This window comes from Ruditapes philippinarum, unplaced genomic scaffold, assembly GCF_026571515.1.
Source record: "Ruditapes philippinarum isolate M1 unplaced genomic scaffold, ASM2657151v2 ctg356_1_1_1_1, whole genome shotgun sequence".
In the NCBI taxonomy this organism is placed as follows: Eukaryota; Metazoa; Mollusca; class Bivalvia; order Venerida; family Veneridae; genus Ruditapes; species Ruditapes philippinarum.
The window spans coordinates 71,563-86,427 of record NW_026852059.1 but is presented as its reverse complement, the minus strand read 5'-3'; the positions used below and the strand labels follow the sequence as shown (position 1 = coordinate 86,427).

The 14,865-nt window shown below is 31.9% G+C and overlaps 1 protein-coding gene across 1 annotated transcript; it reads left to right on the top strand.

Annotated features, from left to right (window-relative positions):
- Nucleotides 1-2,025: 2,025 nt before the first annotated feature.
- LOC132748164 (frizzled-2-like) lies at nucleotides 2,026-13,459 on the top strand. Its single transcript, XM_060737717.1, has 2 exons — nucleotides 2,026-2,456; nucleotides 5,243-13,459. The coding sequence occupies exons 1-2, from the start codon at nucleotides 2,238-2,240 to the stop codon at nucleotides 6,764-6,766; spliced, it is 1,743 nt and encodes a 580-aa protein (XP_060593700.1). The 5' UTR covers nucleotides 2,026-2,237; the 3' UTR covers nucleotides 6,767-13,459.
- The last annotated feature ends 1,406 nt before the right edge of the window (nucleotides 13,460-14,865 follow it).

Genomic DNA, 14,865 nt, shown 5'->3' with positions numbered 1-14,865 from the left:
GTCACACATGTATAAATTGCAGATTGCATCTGGAGATTGTATATGTACATATAATATGAATTAGCCTGGAATAGCCATGAAAAGCGTCGTATGGTCCCCTGGCAAAAAAATGTGTGTTCCTTTAAAGAGAAAACAATATGTTGGAACTAAATGAAATGGTACTACTTAAAAAGGGAATCGGAGGTTATGAAGCCCGCATAGCACAGACTAGACATCAAAATATAAATTAAAATATAATTTAAAGCAGGCTATATATCTATCCCAATGGTGATTAAACAGTATGGTAGGAATACTGGAACCACCCGACTAGAAAACGACGCCACAAACATGCAAACATAACAATAATGCCGAGCTCCTTCAATGATCGAAAATCATTATTAAATGTACGGGGCGATTTATTACGACCTCCACACTACCTCAAGTCCTCAATGACCATAAAAAGGTACATGTAGATTATTTAAGCAGATTACAAACTTTCAGTAAAACTTTTAAAAGCTTGTACTTAATATGAGTAGATGGTGTTCACAGATAAACAAATGATGTTTTTTCCCATAAATTTATTCTATAAGAATAAAGCCTAAAAATAACAATTAAATGTAACAATACAATACAATACAATACAATACAATACAAATATCTTACAATATAAATACATATACATTGCATAAAATACATAATACAAATCGCTCTTATATTATAACAATCAGATATTATAAGACAACATCTTGTAAGAAAATAATACATATAGAGATATAAATATGAAAGTGACTTCTATTACTAGAATTTTATGACTAAATTATATATGTGTACAGACTTTACAAGTTTACATTGAAATTCTATTTAAAGCCATCCCCCAGAACAGAATCAGCTGAAAATTACTTTCATACAAAATCAATCATCCATCAACCAGTTCAATCACCCATAACAAAATACCAATAGACAAACATAACTACTCAGCGCCATTTAGAAAGAGAGACAGATTTAGTATATAGCTTACACGATCTAAGGGAGAGAACTCATAAAAGACAAATCAATGATTTGTGCGCATTACCTTCCCTTTGATTGTGGGTGGATCGGGAGCTAATTGATTTGTATTTTTTGTTTTGTTTGTTAAGTTATATGCACTATTCTAAATACGTGGCATTACCGAACTTTGTTAAACCGGTAATCTTATATGGTACTTTGGACAACAAAACCATCTAACTTGATGAAATGTCACGTAAAGCGTCTACAGTTGTTATTTAATAATTATTTTAAATTGTTATCCATTATGATGGGATCAACAATTCCCCAAAATATTACTCTAAAATAATGCTAAATTCAATGTTTTGTGTCTTAAAAGAACAAAAACAAACAAAAACGTACATTTTAAAGGATGTGCCACCATGGGGTTCATATTTTTAAAGCTGCATGCCCCCAGATGAGCCAAACCAAGAAAAGTAAAAAGATTCAAGAATCATGTAATAATTTGGTTAATCATGTAGAACTGGTTTAGTTGTTTCAGTGTCAAATGTCTTAAATCACATTTATTTATAAAATGATAGAAACTAGTCCAGTCCGCTTTGTTATAATTCATGGATTCCTCTGTTTTACTAGATATTCGTGACTAAATAAATAAATAAATAACATTGGAGTAGAAGCTAGGTAATACTAAACATTTTGATAAATACATTTATTTTATGTTTTAAAATTAAATCTGATCTAACGAAATTATCGAAATTGAACTAAATATTTGATATTCTGGGCTGTGAACGTCACTTTGAATATATATTCAACCAAGAATTTGTTTGATACTTACTATTTATCGATGTAACAAATTATAGCACGTGTGTTTCTATAGAAACACAATTAAATACTATTAAATTTAGGATGCCAGGTGCCCTGTAACATCGCAGGAGGTACTTGTAACAGCCTCTATGTTAATTCAACACCATTAACCAATCAGAATTAAGCAATCATTTTACTAGATAACCGTTTCTCTCTCCCCAAAGTATGAAATGCTTATTTTAATAGAGAGAATGTTACTCAAGGGGATCGAAAAACTGTCTCTGTTTGAATAGATAGAACAAAGACGGCCATGTTCATTATTTGTGAAAATGGATTACTTATAATTTAAGTCTGTTTTCAAAATTTGTGAGAGGTTTTAGAGTTATATTTCGTTGGAAATCGTTGAAAGTCTTCCCGTAGAAATGACAGTAAAGTAAACAAGGTTGATTTTATCATAGAATATTGTAAAAATGGCGAGTGTAAAATTCTTTGGATTTTTGGTTGCGGCCGTGTTGTTTTTCACTGGTGATTGTGCCGAGTACAGTACCAAAGTTTTGAATAACGATTATCTCGGACCTCACGGAAAGTGTGAACCTATACAGATACCTTTGTGCAAGGATATCCAGTACAATGAAACGATTATGCCAAATCTTCTTACTCACACGAAGCAAGAGGACGCAGGCATGGAGGTGATTATTTCAACAAATTTTATGTTAAAATCATGTCCATGTCTATTTTAGTGGTGTCCATTTCTGCATATTTTTAGGGAATTTTGCATGACACCAAGTTCAAGTGGTATTACTAATACTGTGGCCCAGATTGGTTTTCATTTTGACAGTGCAATAAATGATTTGTCAAGATTTGGAATGAACTGATGAAATTCTATTGCTTAAATTTTGTTATTTTGTGGAAATGAATAGTTTTAAACTTTTAATAGATCTACTGTATCTGTCATATTTTCTAGGGGTATTCATCCCTTGGGCAGTCCCCAGACTTGTTGAATTGCCACTCGTGGTCAGTACCTTACCTGTACAGATATCCTGATCTGAACGGCAATGCATATTCATAATTCTATCTGTCACAGGGTGACTGTGAGAATAATGTGCAGCCTGACTGCGATTCGAATCCGGGACCCTCCGAGTCTGAATACTGTTGCACATACATGTGAACTCTCCCACTATTAGCAGAGACTCCCACTTTCTGCAGCCATATTTCAAAGATTTTTCTGAAAATAAGGGGTATTTTCTCAAATAAAAGAAATCTCCCTACTTTTGATGTCAGAACTTCCTTCTTTGTTTATTTCAAATTGTTAAATCTAAGAAACATCTCCCACTTGATCATCGAAAAAAGTTCACATGTATGCTGTTGCATGGCTCTATCACAGGTGCTAGTGGCATTGATTTGACCTAAAATGTGTTTGACCTTGTTATTTATACAATAAAATATCAATATATTAAAAAAAAAAAAAAAAAAAAAAATTTCACTGTTATATTATTATAGACAAGGTATGCAACATTCAGGTACGAAAATTTATGGTACGCCGTTATCTGTGTTAAAATTTTTCACCGGGCGGTAATATCGTCGGATTTTTGCATGGAATCAATGCACAATATATTTTTCTATTACAATTTACTATTTACAGATTCCCAATTAACCGCTAGTTAATGTTATAAAGCCCGAAAGTAAGAAATCACCCAGGTCCGAAAGATGAGACCGTCATGACATGTACATTATAACCTGGTATTTACTCTTGAAATACATCAACAAAGAGATAAAACGGGTCGAACAAACATGCAAACAACTGGATTTTACATACTTTTAAATGGTTTTATCCTCCACGAGTGGCACTAAGTCCTATGTGCCCGTATTACAAGAAAAATTCTACATGTATAAGGTAATTCCTAAATCGGAAGTGTTCTCCCGCAACACGTGCTTGGTTCCCTGTTCCGCTCTATGTCAATGTATGTGAAACGGAAGCCGGAGAATACTTCCGGTAGGAATTACCTTCTAAAAATATCGTCTACATGTAGAATATTTCTTTAAATACAGGCTCATAGGACTGAGTTCGACTCGTGGAGCATAAAACCATTAAAATGTATGTAAAATCCAGTTGTTTGCATGTGTGTTCGACCTGTGGGCTCTATATATACTGTTGACAGACTCCCCTGTTTTTTTTTTTAAGTACACAGAGCAATTTGAATTAAACTATGAGCTACATACATACACAGTCCCCTGTTGGGTGCCAAATGGCACAGGATGAGAAAATCTGCAGCCCGACAGGGACTGGAACCAGGGACCCTCAAGATACATTACTGTACCTTGGCTCTATCGACTGAGCTATCCAGTCACTTACACATCTTCTCCCCTAAATAGTGAACAGTTCTGAACCGTGGCATCATTTTCTATCATTACTTTAATTTCAGTGGCGATAATTTTATAATTCGATTCAAAATTTCAAATAATGTTTGTTTTTTAGGCACATGCTTTTTCTTAGTATGGAGTCCTGTCTGTCAAGAATGTGGTAATAAATTTATACTTAATTGTGTTCAAGTTATATCAATCTAATGACAGATTTTGCTGATATTTTATGTTGTTTTACTGTTTATAGGGGACTGAGCACTACCAAATGACAATATGTAAACAATTTATTTTTGTTGCGCTTGTTTGGAATATCAAATTAAATGGAATATATTCTCTAGTAATATTATGTATGACCAGCCTGATGACAAATCGTTAGGAAATTTTCCAAAACATTACATACTTTCAGATGAATCATATTCAGAGAAATATGATAATAATCCAGTACAGCCAGAATTTTTTAAACAATACTAAGGCAAATCATATGAGAATGTTATTTATAGAATTAGCTAATTCAATTTTCCTTGTGAATATATCTACTGGCAAGTGCATCATTTACATAAGTAATATTTACAAATTAACAATATTTATGAGTGCTAATATGATGGAACAACAAGTTGATAATTTGGATATCATACGAAAAAAATAGGACAAAAAGATAATTACGACCTAATTTGTCATTTACAAGCTTTATTTGTCATGTCAGAATGCAAATGTTCACTAGGTAAAACCCATACAACCTTCTGCAAGTGTAGCATTGTAATTGATATAGAAATCTAATTAATTTTGATTCCATTTTCCTTGCTTATGTACATGCATGTACCTTTCATATCATTAAAACAATCATCATTCAGTCATGGAAACTTAGACTTGTGTATTAAATTTTGCGGACTCATGACATACATTTATATCTATAGTACAGTGAGTCCTAAGACCCACACTGATAAATTTAATACAAGTAAAAAATATCACTGAATGGTTAAGCTCAATCAATTATGATTTCACTGAATATTTTTAATCATTCAATAACAACATCGGTATCATTTAAGCTAAAATATTTTAAAAATCATGAATTTATATCAAGCTTAATTAATGCTTTTCTTAAATTGAATTTCAGGTTCACCAGTTCTTTCCCTTAGTGAAGGTACAGTGTAGCAAACAGTTGAAGTTCTTTCTTTGTACGATGTATGTGCCAGTGTGCACAGTCCTGCCCAAAGCTATTCCACCATGCAGGAGTTTGTGCATACAAGCAAGAACTGGTTGTGAGACATTGATGAACAAATTCGGCTTTGAATGGCCAGCCAGTCTTAATTGTGATCAGTTTCCAACTGAGGGATTATGTGTCGGGGAAAACAAAACAGACCATCAACCACAGCCCCCAACAACTTATCGGCCTGGTCAACAAACGACCAAGAAGCCAACTAATGGAGGTGGAAATAGTGGCGGAGGAGGGCAAGGTGGTTACGATGAGCGTATTACAATTAATCCTAACTACAGAAACGAACTGCTTGAATGCCCAGAAAATCAGAGGGTTTTGGAAGGTTACGATTATAAACTTCGTATTGGTGAAGTTTTGGTTGAAGATTGTGGAGCTCCGTGTGAAGATATGTTCTTTAGCGAGGATAAGCGTGAATTTTCACGACTTTGGATTGGAATATGGTCTTTCGTGTGTCTTGCTTCGACCATGTTCACAGTGTTGACATTTTTGATAGATATGACACGGTTTCGTTACCCCGAAAGACCAATCATTTTCCTGTCAGGTTGTTACTTTATGGTGGCCCTGGCATACGTTATAGGATTTTTCTTGCGTGATGACTACGCCTGCAGTGTGTTTAAAACCAAAGATGGTTCCACAATGAAAGAAACTGTGCCATTAGTAACACAGGGCACCAAGAAGGAATGGTGCACCATTCTGTTCATGCTTTTGTACTTCTTCAGCATGGCCTCCTCGATCTGGTGGGTGATCTTAACCTTGACCTGGTTTTTAGCTGCAGGCATGAAATGGGGTCACGAGCCTATTGAAGCTAATTCCCAATACTTCCATCTGGCAGCCTGGGCTGTGCCTGCAATAAAGACTATAGCCATTCTCGCCATGGGCCAAGTAGATGGTGATGTTCTGAGTGGTGTGTGTTTCACAGGAATATCTGACGTAGATGCTCTTAGGGGATTTGTATTAGCTCCCTTGGTTGTGTACTTAATCATTGGGACATCTTTCCTTTTAGCAGGATTTGTGTCCTTGTTCAAAATACGTACTATAATGAAATCGGATGGTACAAGAACTGATAAACTTGAGAAATTGATGGTACGTATAGGAATATTCTCTGTACTGTACACTGTGCCAGCCACGATTGTAATTGCGTGTTACTTCTATGAACAATCCTCCAGAATGTCCTGGATGAGTACGTGGTGGTATTCTCACTGTAAAGTCTGGATGGGTAACCAATACTTGTGCCAGATGATGGAGAGCACTCAACTGAAGCCAGACTTTAATGTCTTTATGATAAAATATTTGATGTCAGTAATTGTCGGAATTACTTCCGGGGTTTGGATCTGGACTGGCAAGACCTTGCAGTCATGGCAAAGGTTTTATGCCACAATCTTTAAGCCTGGATCACTTAAAAACCATGAAGCAGTCGTGTGAAAGGTGTGAAAAGTGTGTTTAATACAAAATTTAAATAAAGTTGAGCCACAAAAATAAGTGGTTTTGTGCGATATATAGTGTTTAATTATATGATAAATAGATGCTGTCCACATCAAAGAACAAAATCAAATTGGTAAAGCATCCAGTATCTTGCTACATATATAGTCAGTCAAAAGATCTGCTTAGTAAGTCTATTAGGATCATAGAATAGTGCTCCAACTGAAGAAAAAGGATCACTAAAACAATCTGTATCAATTAATTGTGCAGAATTGTGGGAGAGACGAATAATGTAAATGAGAAAGATGGAAAGACAAGAAAGTGTATTAAAGGTTGAAGACAAGGCCAGTGTATATACTTAACTATATATTATAACACAACATTTTAGAATTTACATTAAAATATTTGTACTTGTGTTCATAGGACTTTCATTACGATATACATGTATATACTTCATGGAAAATATTGAAGGTCTTGAAATACGGTAATATAATGAATTTGCACTGTGGTATTAGACTTGTTTTAATTATATATGTACTATATATACTGAATTATAATCAAGGTTGTAAGGTATAAGAAATCGTTCTTCAAAGGGTGCAAATTCTTCCGTAGAATGTCTGTATAAACTTAACACTGGCATTTAACCTTATCAGCAATAACAAAGCACTGAAGCAGTAAAATTAGATTGTTATTTGATATATGTCAGATATTTCTTATCAGTATTTCGGTAGACCTTTTATGTCAACATTCAAATTTCATTATTTTAGAACGTCATTGTTATGTGTACGAAGTAAGGATGGTTCAAAGGTGTCACAAAAAAGTGTCAAACCAAAAAATCATGTGATGTTGATAAATTCTACATATATATGTTAAGTTGTAATCTACATGTTATCAGTGTTTTGGGTAATTTCCAAATTAGATAAATATTCAGTTAATAGTGCACAATTTATAATCTTTGTTTTACTGCCGTATGGCAGACATAACAGGTTAACTAGTACAGGATGTGCTCTAAACAAAATGAGTTAATTTATTCAACATTTTTGAAACCAATTTTGATAAAAGCTAAAACAGTTATAAATGTCAGATTTTTCTGAATGTTTTATTCTTAAATTGATATTTTTTGCTACAACTCAAAAAAAAATTTTGGTTTTAACTTACTGATTCAAAGTACATGTTAATTTGTAAGAATTTTTTATTTTATGAATATATGGTATAACCATGCATGACGAAATCTTTCTAAAAATAATGCTGATAATTTTATTTACTAATAGAACATACACATGTGTATGGCTAGTTTCTATGTTAAAAAAATTATGTGGTGTAATTTTGATTATTGCATATCTTGGCTTTAATTACTGAATAAGAAATGTTTTCCAACATTACAACATCTTTGATACACATTAAAGAGACTAACATTTTAATATATCCTGCCAATTCATACGGTAGAACAGTGCTTTCTTCCGCCATGTTGGAATCATGTTCGGGTCTTTATTCAATTATTGGGGTGGATCATAAAGAAGAGTTATTTTGGGAGACTAACAACTTACTATTGGACATTTTACTATTGAATTTTTAATGTGGACAGGAATTTTTCGACAACCATATAGGATATACACATATATTTTTCCAGTTTATTGAATCTATCTGAAGTTTAATATAGAGAATGTTGAATGAGTTTTTGTAAACAGGCTGGGGCAAATTATAATTCACATATGAAATGTTGGGAGTCGGACCCCCTTTTGTTCCCATGTACAGATTTTTGTATGCTTTCATTGATGAATATAATGGATATAAAAGCCTACTGCCATAGATTGTAATGTGATATACACATGATTGGTAAAGTGTGGCATCTGCTGCCATTAGAAATAATAGTTGTAAGTGTGAGCCTTGGTAACATTCTTTTCTGACTATAATGGTTTATTAATTAACTTAATTGAAAGTGTGAAGTCAGTTTTTCTACTATACTTTGTGTCAATAAGAATGAATAGAATATTAAGACTGTTCCAAACAAAATATAATGCAGCATTTGCTGATATTTGAAGATTGGGTTTAATCGTGAAGCATTATTTTGGGCATACCTACCTTTTGCTGATAAGGAAATGTTTAACATATTTCTTTTTTATACCGGTATTTTAGAATTTATTCTGATCTGCAGGCCACATACATATAAAGCTTTCCAGACTTTAATGTTGCTGGAAACAAGGGATAATCAATATTTTGCTTTTAAAACATCTTATTATAACTGATTAACAGAACTACAAAAATACTTAAAAAAGCACGAGGCCATATTTTTTTCTTTATTGGGTCCTTTTACATCTTTTATGAACTTAAAAAACGCATGGGGTTTACTAAAGAATAAAAAAAAAACATTATTTTTGCAATAACACTCCATATTCAAGAACGCATTATAGGCAAAAACAATTAATGGCTGAGCTAGGAAGCTTCACAAAATCTGCCCGAGGATTGGTTTTGGAATATAACATGAATCATAAGCAAAAGTCATCCAGACTGCAAGGAGTGGAAAATAAATAAAACATATTGTTTTTACCTCTTGAGAAGCCAGCAACAGTGCTTACAACATGTTATAGGCAAAACAATCTTCATTCGGTATCCAAACTGCGCATTGCGGAGAATGATTATTTCCAATAGATCTGTACTTGGGGTTTGGGTTGGTATAATGTTGGAATGTAATTATTTTCTCTCTCAGTGTAAACTATTTGTAGTGTTTGTAATTGAATGATGCAGTAATATTTTATGACAACTTTATAAATTTTATTCTTTTTGTTCAAATTATTTTAAATTGCTGAATAATTCTGTGCAAATTGAATCCCTCACCCAAACCCCCTTTCCCTCAGAATAAACCCCACACACCACCCCTTTCCCTCAGAATTACCCCTAATCCCCCACAGCTTGCAGTAAACAGTGATCATTTTAAAAACACAATGATTTATTTGAGAAAATCTTTTAAATGTCCTACTATTATGTATAAGGAAACGGAATATTTTGGGGTTTTTTTTAGTGGAATTTCTATTCTTTTTGCTCAGTTTACCTCAAAGGCTAAATGTGAAATGTCTTGAATATATTTTGGTTGTTAATTAATTGAAATGTCTGATTAAAAAAAATTTCGACATTTTGTTTTTACACTAAAGAAAAGCTTGGTTAAAAATCTATTAAGACGTGGCTTAAAGAATAAATTATAACATACACTATCACTATGAGGTTGTTGCATTATGCTAATAGAATCTGTTATAAAACTTCATTATCATAATAACCATTACAAATTTTTTTAACCGTAGGCATGTGGTTGACGTCGCTGTAAAATTTCGTCAATGTAAGGTTCACTTATTCGGTTGTATGAATTTAATGGCGGAAGAAAAATATAAATAGCCTTAAGTCAAAGTCATGGTGGCTCCAGTAAAGTATTTCGAAACTGCAGTATCATCAATTAAAAACCCGTTTTTATAGAAAATTGATACAGATTTTTCTATTTCTCTTGTTTCGTCTATACATTTATCTGTTTTTTGTATCAAAGGGGCGATGTATCGAATTATCAATACAGTCATTATCAAATTATAGGCCCATTATTTACAGATGACAATATCCGTATCAAATTTATGAGATCTTTTTCATAAGGTATGTTAACGACTGTATTTGAATACAGAGTTGAAGTTGATAATCGTATGAATTGTTAATTAATAGTGCCATAACTTGAGAGAGAAAAAATAGGTATTTTCTTAAACCCTTTTCCTTTTGAAACTTATATTCTGTATTTATCACGAATGACAAATTTGTTATTCACAGTTTCGCCTATTCTGTACTTATTAATGTTTTTCTAATACATAAGATTTGGTGCATTATGGTATCCAGTTCTTGTGTCGGTGACAAATGTGCGATAAAGATGCAACGATAATTTTTTTTCTGATAAATTTGTTGTACATAAAGTCAGCTTGAAGCAGGATTTGTATTTTTAAGATTTTAAAATGATACCCTTTGATAATATATTTAATATTTTATAACTGTTTTTGATTTCTTTAAATTAATTTGTGAGGACCTAAAGTCCAATTAGAAATTGTGAAACCAATTTTTTTTTTACAATTTTAACATATATACTGAAAGACTGTGTAAAGAATAGTTGTATAATGTAGATTTATGGTTTGTTGACATTCAACTTGTGTGAAACAAAAATAAAAGTTTCTTTTTGTATAATAAAGTTGATTTTTTTTACATTAATTTATATTTGGAAATCTTTAAAAGATAAAGTGAATTGAATGTTAAATTGTAAAAGTTTATTTCCTACACAGATTGTAAGAATTGTTTGCAATGTGTAAATTATTTTTTTGTTCACTTCACAATGTTTTACTTTTTAAATCATTTTAAAAATGTTCATGAAAATCAGCATGAATCTGGAGGCATACATGCTTTAAAGCTGAAAATTTTGAATCAACAATTTAAATATTTTGTCAAATAATGGGAGTTAATTATCTAGATACAATTGTCCTTTACATAGGTTTTAAAGATGACATCATTCTTGCATTATGATTACAGGAAAAATAATACATTTTATCTGCAAACTTGCATTAAATTGAAATACTTCTTATTGAGTTGTGATATAACAGATTACAGAGTAATTGTTTAGTGTACATGTTAGTTACTGTTCATTGAAAACAAGATCTTTATCTCTCCATATTTTATTACTTGTGTTAAGCAGACGGACAGATATAGGGTAGTCTGCCTTTGAACTGATTGATTTATGAAGATTATACCTGTACATGTTTTTTTTAATGTATATTGAACTGTGTTAAAAGTGTTGGTTTTTTTTTTAGCAATAATACTTTTTTTTCATGGATGAATGGAAAGTATGTATTTATAAGACTTGTTTGTGAGCTTGTTTTGTCTATGAAATGTGAATGTTTAGTTATATAGTATTATAATTGCTAGTGACTGTGTAGTAGCAGTTTTCAAATGGACATATATGTAAGAGCAGAAGAAATGAGTTCATAAGAACATGTATGTAAAGCTGAATTCACATGAATTTTGAAATGTGTACTATTTCCATTAAGATTTTATATTCCCATGGTTGTATAGCTGATATATGCATGATTTTTAAATTGAAAGAAATTAGAATTGAAATAATTTACAAATGTGCCAGGTTTGCCTGCATGGTTAAACTGTATAATGAAAAATTGGAATGATTTGAAAATCATGACTTTTATACTAACCTGCGCTATAGTGCAGAAACCCAAAGTGACAGAAGTTATTGTCACCAGTGTAGAGCCAGGCCAGCCTGCACATTCGTACAGTCTGACCAGGCTCTAAGTTGTTGACTGACTGACTTTAAAGGGTGTTTATACTTGGCTGGTTGGGGTAAACGTCGCACCAACCTAATGTACGATGTTAAACCCAACCAGCCAAGTATAAAGGGTGTTTAAAATGAAAAAGTGAAACGAATCAGTATTCTTAAAATATACAAATATTATGTAATAAAGTGGAATTGGAAAAAAAACCTTCATACATGTGCACGTGTGTCAAACATTGTTGACTCCCACATGAAATATAAATTATGTCAAACTTGAAGCAAAAAGGGGATGAATACTGGTACATGTATTTAGCAGATTAGTTTCAAACAGTTGAGGAATAACTTTTAACAGAATCTTTATAATTAATGTTTTGTGAATCAATACATAAGACAGTTTGGTTAATTGGACATTAGCTGGATATTCTGCGATAAATAAAAAGTCCCGTGTGTGGGGGGGGGGGGGGTCGTAGGAGGGCTTATAATTTTATTTTTTGCAGCAGCTTCTTATTCCATTTATAGACCATTCTTAGGCCATAATCTCAGAATAATGTAAATTTTTCAATGTTTTGAAAATGGTGCTTAAGTATTATTTACAGTTTTAATTAACCGTAGACTTACATTATTAGAAAAAAAATTGTCATTTGATAACTATGTAAATATCTCTTACTATTGCAAAATGGGATATTAAGTAAAAAGAGCAGACAAAATTATGAACAATTTTGTAGTTGTTTTTCTGTTATTTCAAGTATCACCTGCCTTGATATTGCAATAGTTTTATACACATAAATTTGTAATTCAAGTGGGAGTGTGGCAATCAGATAAGAAAGGTTTTATAAAATCAGATATGAACAAATATTTTATGTGTTTACATAAGTTATAAACAGTATGATAAATATACTCTTATATATGTATATAGTAAAAAGCTTTTTTTTGTATAAAATTTTATAGGTTATTTAATGTAATTCTTTTTTTTTATAGAAATGCGCTACAAAAAACTTGATTTTTTTTTCCGTCTGAAATTATTGTATATATTTATATATATATATAGATTTATATTATGTGATTTTAATCATAGTTTTAAGCAATGATTGCATCATAAACATATTTTTGATAAATGTCACAAATTGAAAGAAAGAAAATGAAAGGAATACATGTAATTATCTGTGGTGCCATTGAACTTTTAATGTGCATTTTATCGAAGTTTTATGTTACGCCCTGAAATGACCATGTGTTTGAATATTATATAAGAATAATAAGTAACTGAACTGTTCAGTTATACCGGATGATCTTTAAGTCTTCTTTAAAGAGTCTGTAGGGTCATACAATAGTCACTGTAAGTGATATAAAGACTTGAGTATCTTAATGGGTGTTATAATTGGTTAAATTTATTTCCGGACTGGTATTAAACAAGAAATAATTGATATCAGCTTACAATTTGTGAAGATTTGGAGCACTTGTCACTTGAAGCACTTGTTACTTCTTAATTGACTTCTTTTATGAACAATTGGTGGAGATAAATTGTGTATTTGACCCAACTCAAGAAGTCAAAGCCCTTTTTCAAAAATTATAAATAAAACCCATTGATATAAATAAGCTTTTCTGTACATTATGATTTACATAGATGATATTTCACACAACAACAACAATAATAATAAGCAAATCACTTTTGATATGAATTTAATTCTTATATAAAGTGTCTGGTAACACTCCCTATGTTTTTTTGTATACATGTACATTTTATTTGTTTAATTTATACATTACTGTAGACTATAGTGATTATTATTTTGCTAGAATTAATAAGAAAATTTAATTTAAGCCTTTGTGTTACGCCATGTCTGCTGGTATTATGACTCAGCCTTTTTTTCTGCAATTTTTGCTGAATATGGCATTTGTAAGAAATTTTTAGATGATAGGGCTTAAGGGGGGTGGGGTCAGGTGTGGGTAGATCCAGACTTCTGATGAACTTGAACAGATTGAACTCTACAGTAAATAAGTAGTAGATCTATCATCACTTACATTGTAATAAATAAGTAAATTTTGGAATTTGTCTGCATCATGGCATTTGTAAGAAAATTTAGATGATAAAGTTTAAAGGGGGGGGGGGGGTCAAACTTCTGATAAACTTTGAAGTAAACACTATTCCAGATTGAACTCTACGGTAAATTAACAGTAGATCCACCATTACTTAGAGTGTATTTTAAATAAAAAAAAATTTGGATTTTGTTACTCCACTGAAATTCAGAATTTCTCTCATTATACCAAAGGCTGTAAAAGTCTGAGAACTTGTTTAAGAACTGCTACAATCTAGTCTTATCTACAACAGAATAAAGTGTGCTTAAAAGTCTTGTTTTTGTGCAATTTATCTTCAAATTTTATTATCCTCTTAGAAGACTTGAAATTGAAAATATTTTGTAAATCTGTTATGCATAATGTTCATCAGTATCAGCGTGTCTACTGAAAGGTACTTCAAACCTCTCCACTGTGCACTGTAAAAGCAGTAACAAAAAAATAACAACACCCTATCTTTTTGCTTTATCTGATGTTTTGTTGTCATAGCAACCAGTTTTTTTTTACCTCATTTTATGTGAAACAGATTTTATGTTGGCAAGTTTTGAAACTCTTGGAGAGAGTGAGTGAATGTGAAGAGAGTGAGAGGGGCAAATGAAAATTTTTGTTTGTTTTTTAGTTTTGTTTTTACAGTTTTATACAATTTACAGGCGAGTTTTTGCCCTGAATGAATGACATTTTGTATTAGTAATATGCGATGAAAAGATTCATATGGAAATTTCTTTAAGTTGTTCATTCT